Source organism: Fonsecaea monophora (genome assembly GCF_001642475.1).
Source record: "Fonsecaea monophora strain CBS 269.37 chromosome Unknown Scaff35, whole genome shotgun sequence".
Lineage (NCBI taxonomy): Eukaryota > Fungi > Ascomycota > Eurotiomycetes > Chaetothyriales > Herpotrichiellaceae > Fonsecaea > Fonsecaea monophora.
Window position 1 is genome coordinate 196,035 of NW_019173966.1, and position 15,070 is coordinate 211,104.

At 52.7% G+C, this 15,070-nt stretch overlaps 5 protein-coding genes across 5 annotated transcripts; 1 reads left to right on the forward strand and 4 right to left on the reverse strand.

Annotated features, from left to right (window-relative positions):
• Positions 1 to 265: 265 nt before the first annotated feature.
• Positions 266 to 2,473, forward strand: AYO21_05546 (hypothetical protein; the record flags this gene model as incomplete). Its single annotated transcript, XM_022655515.1, has 2 exons — positions 266 to 309; positions 361 to 2,473. The coding sequence occupies 2 exons, from the start codon at positions 266 to 268 to the stop codon at positions 2,471 to 2,473; spliced, it is 2,157 nt and encodes a 718-aa protein (XP_022512215.1).
• Positions 2,474 to 4,088: 1,615 nt separating this feature from the next.
• On the reverse strand, positions 4,089 to 6,660 carry AYO21_05547 (hypothetical protein; the record flags this gene model as incomplete). Its single annotated transcript, XM_022655516.1, has 6 exons — positions 4,089 to 5,548; positions 5,603 to 5,831; positions 5,888 to 6,311; positions 6,368 to 6,439; positions 6,489 to 6,567; positions 6,639 to 6,660. The coding sequence occupies 6 exons, from the start codon at positions 6,658 to 6,660 to the stop codon at positions 4,089 to 4,091; spliced, it is 2,286 nt and encodes a 761-aa protein (XP_022512216.1).
• Positions 6,661 to 7,724: 1,064 nt separating this feature from the next.
• On the reverse strand, positions 7,725 to 8,718 carry AYO21_05548 (hypothetical protein; the record flags this gene model as incomplete). The annotated part of the gene is made up of 2 exons (XM_022655517.1): positions 7,725 to 8,623; positions 8,688 to 8,718. 2 exons carry the CDS (start codon positions 8,716 to 8,718, stop codon positions 7,725 to 7,727), a joined length of 930 nt encoding a protein of 309 aa, XP_022512217.1.
• A 786-nt stretch (positions 8,719 to 9,504) lies between these two features.
• AYO21_05549 (hypothetical protein) lies at positions 9,505 to 11,009 on the reverse strand (the record flags this gene model as incomplete). Its single annotated transcript, XM_022655518.1, has 2 exons — positions 9,505 to 10,820; positions 10,883 to 11,009. The coding sequence occupies 2 exons, from the start codon at positions 11,007 to 11,009 to the stop codon at positions 9,505 to 9,507; spliced, it is 1,443 nt and encodes a 480-aa protein (XP_022512218.1).
• Positions 11,010 to 11,876: 867 nt separating this feature from the next.
• AYO21_05550 (hypothetical protein) lies at positions 11,877 to 14,146 on the reverse strand (the record flags this gene model as incomplete). Its single annotated transcript, XM_022655519.1, has 3 exons — positions 11,877 to 13,435; positions 13,487 to 13,701; positions 13,773 to 14,146. 3 exons carry the CDS (start codon positions 14,144 to 14,146, stop codon positions 11,877 to 11,879), a joined length of 2,148 nt encoding a protein of 715 aa, XP_022512219.1.
• Between the last annotated feature and the right edge of the window lie 924 nt (positions 14,147 to 15,070).

A 15,070-nucleotide genomic window follows, 5' to 3' on the forward strand; every position in this document is an offset into this window, starting at 1 on the left:
GCATATCGATTTGCCGAAGTGCAATGTACTCTCAGTGGTCCTGGGGGTTCGGGCACATTTGGATGCAGTGAAAATAATGTTAATTGTTTAACTGTTTGACTGTCTTGACTGTGAAGACGCGTTCTCGACGCGATTTGGAGAAATTTAAAAGTTGCGCAGTTTGCGGCTCTTGCAGCATCAACCCGAATCCACATTGACCACAAGTTCACACAACCAAGAATTGTCCGTTCTTTCCTGCTTTGAGGTCGTGACACAATCTTGCAGAATGCATCGATCGGCTGTGAGACAAAAAGGGCGATGGCAGCTCAGGTAAGTTCACCTTTCACGATTGCTGTGGCCTGGTCTGACCTTACAATCTAGCTATGAACTCCCACACGAAGCATTCAGATCGCATGTCTACCCCCGACAGTCCTCAAATGGCTCGACCGTCATAGTCTACGGGCACGAACAAGGCTTGCGCATTGTATGGTATGCTGGCAAGGGCTTCAAGCCACCAAAGAAAGAACTCCCGCCACCAAAGACAAATGGTTCTGCGAAGAGCAACGCTATGGTCATCGACCTCGACGACGAGGATGATGACACGGCAGGGAAAGGAGAAGCCGACATAGGACCTGCCGAGTTCCAAGAAGATGAGGAGGAAGTGGACCCGTCGGCACCATACCGGGATGTACTTCGGTATATCGACATACCCTTGGGAACAGCTGCCTCGAGGGTTGCAGTGCCACATATTGTGAAGGATCTCGCCCAGGCTCCTCCTGAGTCGTGGCCAGCTATCTACAGCGACCGCATCATTATTGCTGTCGCTTGCGCAGACCTCAGCATACGAGTCATCTCTGCTCCCCTTGATCCCCCTGCTCCAGGCGTGCACGACCTTTCCAAGATGGGTGTACGAACATTGAAAATAGAAGGTCCAAACTCTCATCAACAGTTCATTTCCGATATAGCAATCACTCACACTGGTGTTCTTTCGCGGGAGCAAATGGACCTCGAGGAACAATCTCAGGCTAAGGTTCAGACTCGCTCACAATCTCAGCCTAAGCCGGGGAGTGCAGAATTTGAATCCGAACGATGGTCACTTCTGGTTGCTTCAGTGTCGTCGACTGGTGCGGGACTGTTACTGATCCATCAAATTCCGCTACATAAGAATCAATTTACGACGAATGCTGATTACCCTGTCCCGATTAGACGGACGTATCTTCGGTCGTCGTGCATCAGCGCGAGAGTTTCGTTCAATACTTCGCCTTACCCTGCTGAACGACATTCAACTTTGCTCATTACGGTCCCGGCGGATTCCACTGTCAAGGTTTACCAGGTCTTCCCATCACATACTCGGGAGCGTCGAGGATCTACTGCAACAGCTGATTCTGTTTCCAGCACGCGCTCGACGAGAATGCCAGGCAGCGATCGCGGGAAATTCCTCATCACGCTGCTCCCATCCTTCAGGCAGGAGATCACGGAAGTTGCCCAACAGAGACGAAAACTAGTCTTAGATGCACGATGGCTCATCGCTGGCCGTGCCGTCGCAGCTTTGCTCGAAGATGGCGAATGGGGGATCTGGGACCTCGAGGCTGTGGGACCTACATCTTCCAGCTCTGGTGCCAACCTCCTTCGCGGGCATGGAAATATCTCAGGCATTCAAGGTGGTTCCTTGACACGTTTCGCTGTACGATCACACCTCTTGCCCTCCGTGGATTCTAAGCAGAAATCTGCTTACAGTGAGGCACAACCAACATCCGGCTCTTTGGCGCCGATGACCCCATCGACCCGCAAGGTACGATCTGAGGGTTTGTTCCAAGGCTCAACGTCTACAAATAACTCATCAAAACCAAACAGTCAACGATGCTACGGGTCCATCTATGTCGAAGAAATGCTTCCAAACCGAGTAGCACACGACGAGTCCGTGCTCATAAGCTACGCACATGAAACCTTGTACATCTCTTCAATCCTCTCTTTCTGGAAGGGCGAGTCCAAACCAGTTCGCCTTCCGCCTCCAAACTTGGGGGGTCAAGTACCATTGTCACTCAGTCTGCTTCCTAGCTCAGAGCTCTCAAGCAATGGGTTTTCTGGGAGCAGTATCTTCGACAACGCAGTCTCTCCTGACTTTATTACACAGACATCTCACCGCCTCATTCTCTCGCTCAACCCGCTTTCTCCACGTTCCAGCGTCGTCGATCCGTCTACACAAACGATTGCGGCGCCGTCAGACCAAACATTACTCGCATCTGGCGATCTGGATGTTGAGGGCATGGACCGCCTCCTCGATGACATGGGGGGTATGGCAGCAACAAAGAAACCGATGAACCTCTTCACTAAGAGTGTAGGGTTCCGCATTGATGATGATGAGGACGATGGTGACGAGGATATTGACATGGGAAGCCCAACACCAGCGAAAGGCAGGGGTTTGAAGATTCTGAATGGGAAAAAGGCGTTCGAAGGTGAACCAGCCGCAAACCCAAGGAGGTTGTTCACATGAACGCTCTGCAATCCATTCCGCACGAAAAGCTAAGAGGTACCTTCGCCTTCCCAGCCGGAGTTGGCTCTCTTTTGTTGGCAAACCACACGGCCCCTTTGTACGATACCCTCATTGTCGAACTCGGTTTTTTCTTGTACATCATCCAATGTCTACTCCAGCATTCGAATTCGCGGGGAGTTCCACATGCATTACCGTTGGCCAAATGGCGCCTTTGTTCTCCGAATGTCATGGTCAGCTTGTGATCAACTTACAGAAGGTCTTCGCTACATTTTTTTTCATGCGACATCTGGTCTATTCCTTTTCAAGGACACTTCCTTTCCCCTTTGGATTATACTCATGCCTGCTGTATCGCTGCAGCCAGTTCTTCCAGATTGCCGATGACCTTCCCTCCCCTTCCCTCTACTATGTTCAATTCCACATATGTTTTCTACATTTTCATCGCGATGCAAGGTGGAGCCCAAGGCGAGATTAATACCTTGACTCAATTCTCAGGCTCAGTATTCTTCGCGAAAGATCAAACCCCCCTCAAGACAGAAACCTCCCCCATCCCTTTTGTCCTCATCTCGTTTTTGACCTTGCCTTGTGCGGGTCATTCCCGATGGTGTGACACAAAGGAAGGGAAAGGTTCTATCTTTTCGAGCCGCCAACCCATTCTGCCGAACAGGCAGATCCATTTCCTGAAGTATCTATCTACGCACCCTACCCGTCCCTTGTCCTGTCTCTCTTCTCCTCGGAGAAGAAGCAGGCAGGGGGTGGAGTGGGTGAGGCGTTGGGTATGGATGGGACATGGAACATGTATTGGGAATCGCAACCTTTCAAACTGCCGTCTACGGTTCTCAATCGGCTGTTGTTGGCGGCTTACATTTACAAAAAAATTGACATCCTCTCGTGTCACATCTAATACTGTATTACGTTTGATGTTTGACCACTTCAGTAGTGTTCTACCTCTCCCTTTCGAACATCTTTTGAACTGTTTTTTTTTCCTCTCTCTGATGGGTTTTACTGTGGTTTTTATTTGGTTTTCCTTTGGCTTGAGGAATTGCTTTCCGCACAAGTTCGTCACCTTCATCAGGCTCGAGCTATGCATGCCCGCCACTCCTGGCAGCACTGGTCTCTACATAGTTGATCTTTGTCGTCCCTGGCCTGGCCTCCCCTTTCGGAGTCTCGATCCAGCCGTATATCCATCTGCATTCCCACCGCCTTGGTGTCCTCGCTATGCAAAATGAGGGATAGAAGCCGGTGCAAACAGGAACGCAAATCACACGTCCGGACACGCCGGGGCCAGCCGTCTCCATTGGGACCAAAAAACTCTGTCGTAGCCATCGTGGTCATGGAATGACTCGACACAACGCCCAGACGGCAATGCTGCAATTGCAAGGTGATGGATGAATGACCCGTTTCGACGACTCGGACACTCTTCTTCGAAATCGACCTGACCTGGCTCAGCGTACCGCATCAAAGGGCAAGCTCCGTTGCCGAGCAAGGGCTCGCCTTGTGCTGTTCTCCTGATGACCTCGTCGACTTGACCTTCGAGGCAGAAATCCTCTCATGCTGGGAAAACAAATGACAGTGCATGCAGATTCAAGACCAACGCATTAACATCAAACAAATGCTCTCACGCAGAATACCCCAATGCCGCCAGCTCTTTCCTAACCCCTTCCTCACTCTGAATCTTCCTCATCTGTGTATCCTCCAGTTTTTCTCCCCCAGCGAAGCGCATCTTGAGGTCCTCTATCGCTCGGATCTTCTTCAGGAGGCCGCGGATTTTCTTGTCCTGGGGGTTGCCACCAGGGGTCATTGGGGAGGTGACTTCCAATTCGGGAGGTATTTGTGACGATTGAGGAACAGGTGGGGGAGGGGGCATAGGAATAGTTGTGTTGATATGCGTCGGCGCATTGCTGCGAGGTGTCTTGTTTTGCTGATTGGCATTGGATGCTCCCTGGGCAGGGCCTTTGGGTGTGCCATTTGCAAATCCGTGGTGCCGCTCATACGTTGAGCTGTTTGTATCACCGCGCTGTCGTCGGCTGTTGCTCCTGCTCCGTTCCTTCTTCGGTCCACTGGGCGGCTCAAGACCAGGCGCGGGCACATAATTCCTACTTCGGCTGCGCTGGTGGCCACGACCATCCGGACTTCGGCTTGGGCTCTTGCCCCTTCCACCTTGTGGTCGTTGCTCCGGCGCGAGGTTGCTGGGTGGCCCACCGCCTTGCTGTTGATCCCGGGCTGCCGCCGCCGCCTTCTTTGCTTCTCTCTTCTTGGCATTCTTCTTCGCAGCCTTGGACAGTGGTTCTCCGTCTGCTCCTTCTCCAGTTCCTGTCAAACTCACCCCTCCTCCAGGAGCAGCTCCAGGAGGAAGAGGTCCCTTTTCTTCGGCAGGCTCGGCACCTGGAACAACCCGTTGCCGAGGCTTCCCAAAGCCATTGATGTTGCTTGAGAATGACGAAATGCCCTCGCGAACGAATGCGGCACCACCTTCGTCTTCGCGCTTGAATGCTAGAGGCGTGACCTGTCCACGAGCTCCTGGTGGTCTGTACGCACCGGCAGGTTTACTGGGCGTCTTGCGGGCAGCCATGTATTCCATGGCACTGCTGTGCGCTGTAGGAACGTCGGCAAGCGGGTTAGCAGCCAGGGGATATGCATCAGCCGACTGTGGTCGCCAACAAACATGATAGAGCTCATTCAGATCCTGGTTATACATCAACGAACCGCCCGCATGCCAGATACGGATGCCGTTGTCGACTCGCAACCTGGGCGAGGTGGTGGCTGTCAGGATATGAAGGCCGTCAGGAGACCATTCACACACGCTTGCATTACTGGCCTCGACGGTACAAATCTTGGCGAAATCTTTCTCAAGATCATAGATGTCCATCTGGCCAGCAAGATTTCCGAAACCGGCGACAAGAACAAACCGTCCGTGCGGTGAGAAAAGTACAGTATTGCGCGGTCCAAGAGGAAAGGTGTGTACTGGCTGGGCTCGGGAGTTGAATATCACAGTCTTTGCTGGCATGTAGCCGTAAACCACAGCAAAGCTGTTGGATTTCGGGGACCATGCTACGTCGTGAATCGGGCCCTCCTTGTCTAGAACACACGTTAGTGCTTGCACGTCGCGCCAGAAAACAGCGAGTAACGCACCCAAATCTATCCTTGAGTCGAAGCCACCGTTAGCACTGAGAAGGTAGAGTGTGGTCTCTCCGTAGTAGCTCTTGCCAGTCTTGTCGACTTCGGTTTGTGCCAGCACAATCAAAGAAGAGCCGTGGTCATTCCACTTGAGTTGCACTTTGTCACCTTTGTAGAAATTCTTCTGAGATATGGGATTGGTGAAGTTTGGCACATTGTACACTCGCACAGCGGCTGGTTGTCCCTATTTTTCGGGTCAGATCCAGTAGAAGATAGGCTGGTGAGTGTCTTGGAGGTTACCTTTCTCTCCGGCACGAAGACTGCAATCGTGTGGCTCTTCCCGGGCGACACCGCAAAGTCCGTCACGCCCTCGACTCGAATTTTATTCCAAACCGTCGTCAGGTCGTGGCTCTCGTAGATTTGCACCTCATTGGTAACGACCCTCGCACAAAATGTCTCATCATATGTGTACTGCAGGTTCCAACCAGTCTGAGACTTTTGCACGAATCTGGCGACCGGCTGCTTGTCGACGCCTTCCGCCAGCGCCTTCTCGTCAATGACCAACCACACCTTGAGATTCTTGACGGCGTCACCGTTGTCATCCTTGGAAGGGCGTTGCCAGGTGATGATGTAGGTACCCTTGGGCGAAAAACCCAGTTCGAAAACGTTCTCGGCGGGGAGGGAAGAGATGATGACACCCGTGTCAGCGTCGATGATGTTAACCCTTGTTTCCAGTCAGTCCACCTCACTTTGGCTCTCAAGTGCGGTCTAATATCATACTTTTCCGGGGAGGCCCATGCGAAATATCGGCCGCAGGGGGAGTAGGAGCAGCATCGTAGGTTTCCTTCGGGCCTGGGAATCGGATCGTTAGCAAGTGGCTTCGTTGGACAACATAGCATACATATCGAACCTTTGGAACCCCGACAGTGGCTCGTAGTTGGGTGCACCGTTGACCACACCGATCCCCTTAAGAGTCCGGACTGTTGTATACAGTGTCAGCGACAAGACCTGGATATCCTCTGCCAAGTCCGCTGTCTAGGACCATACATACAGGCAAACTGTGTGAGCGCCATTTTCCTTGGGTAGTCGAGCACAGTTGAGAGGAGCGTTCTCAGCAGCCAAGATGGTTAGACTTTCTCAGACGAGGGGCGTAGATCTGGCAGGAAGAAAAAGTTGGGTGGCCAACAATGAGATTTGTGTCAAAAGGTATCAACAACAAAAGGCCTGCGGACTAGGAAGGTTGCGGGTGACGGCAGCGTTTGTGGCGGTGAGACTGTCACAACTCGAGAGTCTTTTCCTTACTTGATAACTTAATATCAGCGATTGCAGGAGGGGACAAACAAATTGGACAGGGTGACGAGAGGGGGGCGGTGGAGGGAAGAGAGATAGAGAGGGAGTGGGAAAGAAAGCGACAAAAAAATGTGTTCCAGCGGAAGAGGACCAGGTTTCGTGAAATGCCAGGCTAGCGGTAAAGCCTGGGCGCAGTCATGCAAAAACTTCATTCTTAATAACGGTGTTCCCTGTGCATCAGTGGCATCCCAAGCACGGCTTAGCCTGCCTCGAGGGCCTCCTAATAATGGCCCTGCGCTTACTTAAGGCGGCTGCCTTAGCCAGGGCGAGGGGCTCGAGTGCCCTGGACTAGCAACTAGCCTAATGTTAGACCGCTACTTGAAAGGGATGTTCAGCCTCGCCATCAACATCAGCTCGTCGCTTGCCGTGTGAAGTTTGGACATCGCGACGAGCTGGAAGAACCCTGTCCTCCCGACGGGTTGTCCCTGACCTCCTCTGTGAGGTCTCGATAATGTGAGTTGCTACAGATTAACTGACTCGGATATCCATATTAGCCTTTGGTAACGAGTGTCATTCTTCCTACCCGTGTCCCCTGGCGATCCCAGCCGAAAAGAGGGTAAACAGACCCTCAACGCCCTCGTAAACACGCCATGAACCACCCACCATTGGGCAAGTCTCAAGAGCTTCCCGCTACAACACCCAAGTTATCGATAGTTGTACAGTCACAGAACACATTCGCTCATGTTCCACCAAGAGCAGTCTTGCCTGAGTAAACCCGGTTGCCTCACTCTCTAGCCAGGTATGACTCTGAATCAGAACGGTGGAAATCTAACGCAACGTCGTTGGCTCATTCCTTCTCAAAGGGAAATCTGCCCAATGTCTGCCCATCCCCGGGCTGCATTGATTGTTGTGCCTGCTCCAGATCTCTCAGTCGATCGCGCATGACTTCCTCTGCCATCTCAGTTCCCATGCCCGAAAATCGGTTAGCATGAGGGTGTGTTGAGGGGTCATCGACCGGTGGAGCCGGCTGCATTGTCGTGTCGAGGAAATTCTGGTCGTAACTCATCCCGTCCATCATCTTGGGGTCGGTGCTCCCTGCAGCAGCACTGGGGGTAATGCCACTCATAGGCGTGCTCTGCCCAGAGCCAAACATCGGTAGAGTGCCGGTTCGTGGAGTCCACGGAGCATTGACATTGGTGCTCTGTCGAGAAATAGAGGCACGAGTGTTGTAGGGGGTAGAGACGGGGCCGCTGACTGTGCTGCCTGCCCCTTCACCGAATCCGACCAGACTGGCCTTATCCTCGTCACTGAATCCACCGGTGCTCGAAACCCCGTCATCCGGGTCTTCGCTCATCTTATCCGCATCGTAATCGACACTACCACTCGCCCAAGTGGTTCGACCACCTACGCTCCCCGTTGCGCTGGCACTCCCAACAGTACTTCGTTCTTTGAATTGAGGCGCATAATCAAAGCCTTGACCATGGAAGGCGCCAGAGCCAGGTGCAAGGTGTCCTAACGGAGTAGGTCGAGATGTCGCAACTCTCTCCAGGCCGGCGAGGCGAGAGATGCGATCGGCCCGTTCGGCTTCAAGAGTATTTGCCGATGCGGCCGCTCCTCTACCACCATGGCCGATTGATCCGTCTTTTATGGCGACAACAGATAATGCCGAGAGAGACGTGGTTGTGGAGTTGGGGGTACCCGGTCCCATCTCGCTGGGCGTGGCAGGGTCTGAAGGTGGCGGAGGGACTATATGCCCGCACTATTAGTTTCGCCACAAGGCTGTTTGGCCACAGGGGGCTCAAGTACATACGGTTGATCAGAGTAGGACCTCTGTTAGGCATGATTGCGACAGATCCGTCTTTGCACTGTGGATCGATACAGGAGCCGGACCTGACTGCCTCGTACTTTTTAACGCGTATACAGCAAGCAGATGGAGCGGCTGCCGTTGGTATGAGAGTACTAGATATTATCAGGGTATCATTCTAGGACCGCGATGTGGTCGAGTACGGTGTGGAATGAAACGCCAGGTGTGCTTGCGGCCGAGGGGGGGGGCGGCCTTTGTTCTGAATACCTAGGTGCTATTGCGGGGGACAGGACGGTGGAGGAAGTCACCAGGAGGGCTTTCTTGGTCAAGGTATTGTTAGCGACAGTGATAGACACAGGAGAATCGATCCTGGTGTATCTAAAGTGAAGATGAAAAGGGAGGACCAGAGTCAAAGTTTAGGGCAGGATAGGAATTCGCAGGTTGCGCGATGCACAGACAAACTAGGCGTGGGCTTCAGGTTCCCCAGAAATGCATGCATGCATGTTGCAGAACTGGCAAGTTCCGGTTGGCTACGTCATCTAGGTCGTGTCTCACGTGACTAGATTGCCCATAGCCATGCACGTGCCACTTGTATCGACTATTGAGTACCTATGTAAGGGGTACCGGCGAGAGGCGACCTTCCTCAGAACTATGGGAGCATTCAATGCTTATTGTGGCTATGGCCATATCATACAAAGTGCGGGTTTTAGTCAATCGATATCATCTCTTCGTCACTGACCCGCCCCAGCTCTAGCAGCATCTACCTCGCGTTGCAGGGCAGCAAGGTCCGCCAAAATGTCTCTGGGGTCACTCTTGGGAGAACTTAAATCACTTCCTCCGCCATCTGCCACGTCCAGGTGCGCCATTGATGGCTCGTAGTCTCCATACTACTTCGACTAGAGCCTCTTCCTCGCCGGGGAGGTGGTAGTGGAGGTGGTAGTCCCTGGCTCAGTCGCCTCGAGTAGGATGGGCTGGAATTGAGGCTCGGCCTTGTTTCCCCATCCACTAGGTTCGTGTCCTCTGCAATCGAGGCCACATCGAGTGATGGGCGACGGTCGCTCGTCCCGTTGTTCCGTCGCGCTGGAGGTGGCGGCGGAGGTTTCGTTCCAGAGCTGGAAAAGGATGGGCTCGGAGGCCCGTCCGTCTCGCTGAAGACCGAATAGCGAGATGAGCTGCTTCTTGCCAATACTGGTTTCTTTGGTGCTTGCTGGCTCTTCCGTCGAGTTAACGGAGGCGCTGGCGGCACCTTCTTTTGAGTATCAGACTGTCCGGCACTGGCAAGTCGATCGCTACTAGGGGTTTCGTCAATTGAAGGCGACTTCAGACTCGGTGCTTCTGAGCTGACATTGCGGGTGCCGGGCAACGTCAGCGAATTGATAAAGCTGTCAAACTTGGCTGTTGGTCCTTGCTCCGTCTCCCGGTCCTTGAGGAATTTCCCGCGCCTGCTCTTTGGCGGCGGGGGTTTCTCTCCCTTCTCCGAGATAGTTCCAAGCTGCGCTCGATATATGTTCGCCTCATTACCCTCTAGATCATCCGACGTTCGAGGACTTTCATCGTGCGCAATTTGTACAGTCTCGAATATCGAGCGTTGTGAGATAGACGCTGTGTCCGCACTGGAACCACTGTCACTTACAGGATTGGGACCTGATTGAACACTCTGCACCGCTGTATCGCGGGATGAAGAAGGGCCACGATCTCCTTTTAGTAACATCCTCTTGAATGCGTCCACGTCCATGGTCGGTTTCGAGGAGCTGCCAGGGTCTTTCCCAGCGACGGTCGATTGACCACTGACCGGTCGCCGTGGGATGCTTGCAAAACGCCCCAGCGTCTCTTTTACAGCATCTTCTTCGGAGACCTTCGTCGGAACTGATACAGGTGCAACTATCTCATTGTTCACTCTTGCGTTCTCCAACGCCTGCTCAATGGCATTATCATCCTCGTCGGAAGCTTCGGCCGCAAAAGGATCGCTCGCAAGTGCTTGGCTGTAGTCTGTCGGCGCGGGCAGAGGGGATTTCGGGCTCGAGAAGGTAGATGGGAACTCTTGTCGCGTAGATTCAGGCGAAGGTGGGTAGGAGACCGGCGAGATGGGAATGGCCGGAGGAGAAGCGAAGTTTACATGTTTCTGCGGGGGAATGTGGACTGCTTCAGCGATTCAGCAAGCCGCCAGCATGTTTGCGAGAATGAACTCAACACACACATACCTCTGGTATCAAGAGAAAGAGCGCCAGGACTGGTGCCGCGAGGATCCGATGTGAGACTAGGAGTAGGAGTGTTGCTTCCGCCAGAACCTTTCAATGAACTACTCTTACGGAAGGGATTTGTGGACATGAGGTCTCAACAACCATGTAACCCGCATGAGCGCTCATTGATGTGTGTTGGCCAGGGAGATTCTGGGGGAGATCAAAGAAATAGCGTCCTGCCAACGAGAATGAACTTTGGTCTTGCGAGGCCGACTGGCATCGGACTGGGCCCTTGGATAAGCAGAGGATGCGGAACCATGTGGCAGAACCGCCCGCAATTCGGGATTTCGTGGTTCCTGGTGCATATTATCGCGACCACCCCCAGTCAAACTGTGAGCAAGCACCAGGCCACTTTTCCATCCAATGCACATCCATGCATATCTCGCAGCCGGCTAGATCCCACAAAAATAATACATCCCTCATCTTACTACTAGAGTAGCCTCTCAGGGTCTGATGAGCTTGACAATGTTTAGATGTGGACCATGCCAGCTAAGAATTCCTTCGCCAGTCCAAACTTACAATTATGATTAACACCAGCCGACTAATGGCCGATCATATCTCTATTTATCAAGTACTTGGTCTTCCAGCTTAGCTCATGCTTTCCATAGCTTGATAAAAAGCTCATATCCAGCTGTCCAGTCTCTGGAAGTCCTCTGTCGTGTATGTATCAGTGTCTCATTTTTCGTGGGGGAGAAACAAGGTCCCCTAGTCGTCATGGAAAATAAACAGTGGTCCCGTGATGTACAACTTCTCTTTTCAAGGAATGTCCTCTGTTCGACATCTGCGATGGCACTTCTGATGGAAGGCGGACACAGATGGTCGACAAGTTCGATAGAGCAGTGCCAGACTGACGCGAACAGGTTCTCCAAACTCCAAACTCCAAGGCTAATGCAAATAATCAAGGTTTGCGGTGAAAGTGCGGATTGCGTAAAGACTGTGGTTGGCGGTGGGTGAATCAGGTTCGAGCCTTGGTTTGCTTCCATCCATCTTCAGTCCATTGCCAGGCTTTCGCACCCTTGACAGGATGAAGTAGCATGGGGCGAACGACTGTACGGCCGTACACATCCTCCCATTCTTGACCACCGCTTTCGAGCGCTGTGATCCCGAGGAGGCGTTGAAAAATCGGCATGGCTTGAGCAGAGCTGTAGTACCACGTCATGTTGGTCCACGCATGTTCGTTCCACTTGCTGAAGGTGCTATTCCAATAGCCTCCAGCTTGGCCAAAGGGCCCCCCATTGAACGTTGATTGTAACGCCTCGGGAGTCCAAAATCGATCGGCGAAAATAGGGTGCGGGAATGTGGTGGATTTCAGCCCGTGGTGGAGACACATGGTCTGAGGGAACATCTCTGCGTCAATGTGATGCCCATTCTCTGCATTTTCATAATTCATGATTTCCAGAACGCGTCGACTGACTCTGCCTTGCGCAATGAGAGTGGCCCTCCTCGGTGTGGACGTGCCCTGAGCATAACCCCAGAGGTAGTTGCGGAACCACCAGCCAGTGCCAGTCACATTAAAGCTTGGGAGAAAGCCAATCCAGTCAGCATCTTCACCGATACCCCATTCGAAATTATCTTCTTCCTCTTTTGGCGGCTTAGGACCACGAGGTTTGACCCCTTCGACGGACACCGGCCCCCACACATGGTGAGGATCTTCCTCTGTGGTTATATTGCGGAAATCGGTGTCAAAATCGCCATGGACGGAGGGGATATAGACTCTCCCTGCTCGTTCCCAGATGCCTTTTCGGGGTTGGTTGCGCCCAAAATTTTCCACTGCTTCGAAGAAGTCCAAGTAGTGGCCGGTATAGCGCACGTCGAACTCCCATTGATAAAAGAAATCGAACTCTGGGTGGTTGCGAGCAAACCATTGGATGATCATCCAGGGCGATCGGCCAACAAAAGCATGTTCGGCGAGGTTTGAATACAAGCTGCGAATCTGAGCGTGGTTCCAGACCTCTGTCATGCTTCGAAATTCGGGTGGGATGTGCTTCTCGATCGTTGCTCTCGGCTCGTCCTCGCCAACAAAGAGTGGGATATGTTCGTCCTTGACATGAAGAAGAAGAAATACCTGATACTTCCCTCCGCTGGCCAAAGAAGCCTCTGCAATCATCGCGCGAATATTCATCACGGCGTCGGCAGTCCATTTTGCACCGGTCCAAACACGAATGAGAATCGCGGTGCGCTTAGCCTTATTGACCATGCCGGGTTCTAGCGTCGAGGAGAGCGTTCTGGACGAAGATTTGTCATGTTTGTGTCGAAGATTGGAATATTGAATCGAATTAGCAGGTCGCTCTTTGAGTGGCCGAAAACGGTGTTTGTTGACGACAGCACAGTCATCCTGTAATTCACCCCAGTCAACCACGTCCCAGTCGACGTCGCTCATCTTCTTCATTTCTTGGACATCAGTAGCATCCCACTGATCGAGGCCATACGCCTGAAAACGACCAACGCGATCAAAAGATACACTTCCGTCCAAGCCAGACGCCTCATACGATCCAAGGCTAGGCTCGACAGCACCTAAATATTCTAGTCAGACATGTCCAGGCATCGAGAATCGCCCATTCTCACCGTTTGCTTGACCAGGATACGCCCAAACGGCGTCTTCATAGCTCTCATTCAGTGGCACACCACGCGGACCAACGCAGGATACGATGTGTTCCAGGGGTTCCTGAAAAGCTCGATAGCCATCATAGCGAACGAGGAGAGGACTCGTCTTTTTGCAGTCGATTTCACCGGTCTCACAAGCGCGCAGATGTGACGTTCCACGCGTCAAACCGTCATGCCTAGTCAAATTAACACGGTCAGGGTATTGACAAAGACATTGATTGGCTGCCAAGGGCATGTGGTGACATACGTTGGGAAGTCTTTCCATATCCACTGCTCTTTCTTTGAGTTCTCCAGTGTCATTTCCATCAACTCATCCTCGGTTGGTGGTGGGGATGGAGGCTCCGTGATCTCTGGGGTCTCTATGATTTCAGGGATATCTGGTCCTTCAGGAACTTCTGGTATTTCTGGTGCGGGTTCAGGCGGTGGAGCGGGAGGTGTTGCATTCATTATCTTGAAGAGCAAAATGAATCCGACAAACGTGGCGACTACTTTTAGTACCAGACGTAACCGGGGCATGCAGATTTGCCATCTTGAAGGCTTCTTCCAAAAGTCGCGGCTGGCGGGTGACCAACTGGGCGGAGGTGTTTCGGGCTCAACAGGGGAGTCTTCAAGCAGGCCCATCTCGGTGCGGCTGCCAGTGATGGTGAGTCTTCGGGTCATACGCTTCCCCGATGCAATTCGAGAAAGGGAGCGAGGATGTTGATGTGATGTGGTATGGTAACAGGCCTAAATGAGTGACTGAAGGTGAGGAGGCGCGTAGTTGCTGGAGCGAACGTCGACGTTGATCGTGATAGAAGACGGTGCGGAGGAAATTGGGATGTTCGTAGGTGGACCGAGCGAAAGATTTGGGGGCGTCATGCAGATTGAGCAGTTGCTATCAAGGTTGAAAGGAGGAGGGAAGCGGCCAGCGTGTAAGGAGGTTTTGGCTGAGTCGACAGCGAGTGCAATAATGTACAGACAGGACCGCGTGTGGACAGCAGGCACAGCCAACTCGACAAAGCGAATGAGTCGAAGCACACACGTATGGAGAACAGTGTAACGGACACAGCGCAGACAAGGAGGAAACGACAGAATCCCAAAGGTGAGAATTCAGAGGCAAGATAGACAAGAGACAATACGGAGAATCCGTATGCCACTCTGGGGCAAAGTGGATATGGAAATTGAAGATGCATTGAGGCAAAGTAGACTAAAAAAACTACCTCTCTGACCCTGGTAGAGCCCGCTGGCTCCATCTGTCTTAGCATGCAACCTTCAAGCACCGTCCAAGCCCTCAAATCAGCCATGGCGGCTGGATCACCCTGCAAACAGTGTCCAGGGCACAGAGACGATTGGCCTTCAACCCGAGACGCGGGTGGTGGGACGATTGCACGCAATCAAGGCTACGGGCCACGAATTGGGCGGGTCTGGCTTCCCTACTGTCCAGCTCTTCATCCCTTTGTGTGCTCGTATCTAGACGAGATACTCAGTATCTGGCACCAGTATTGATGCACCCTGTCTCTTTGACCGGTCTCAGCTAAATCGCGTCCGGTGGGATTTGAGGAGGAA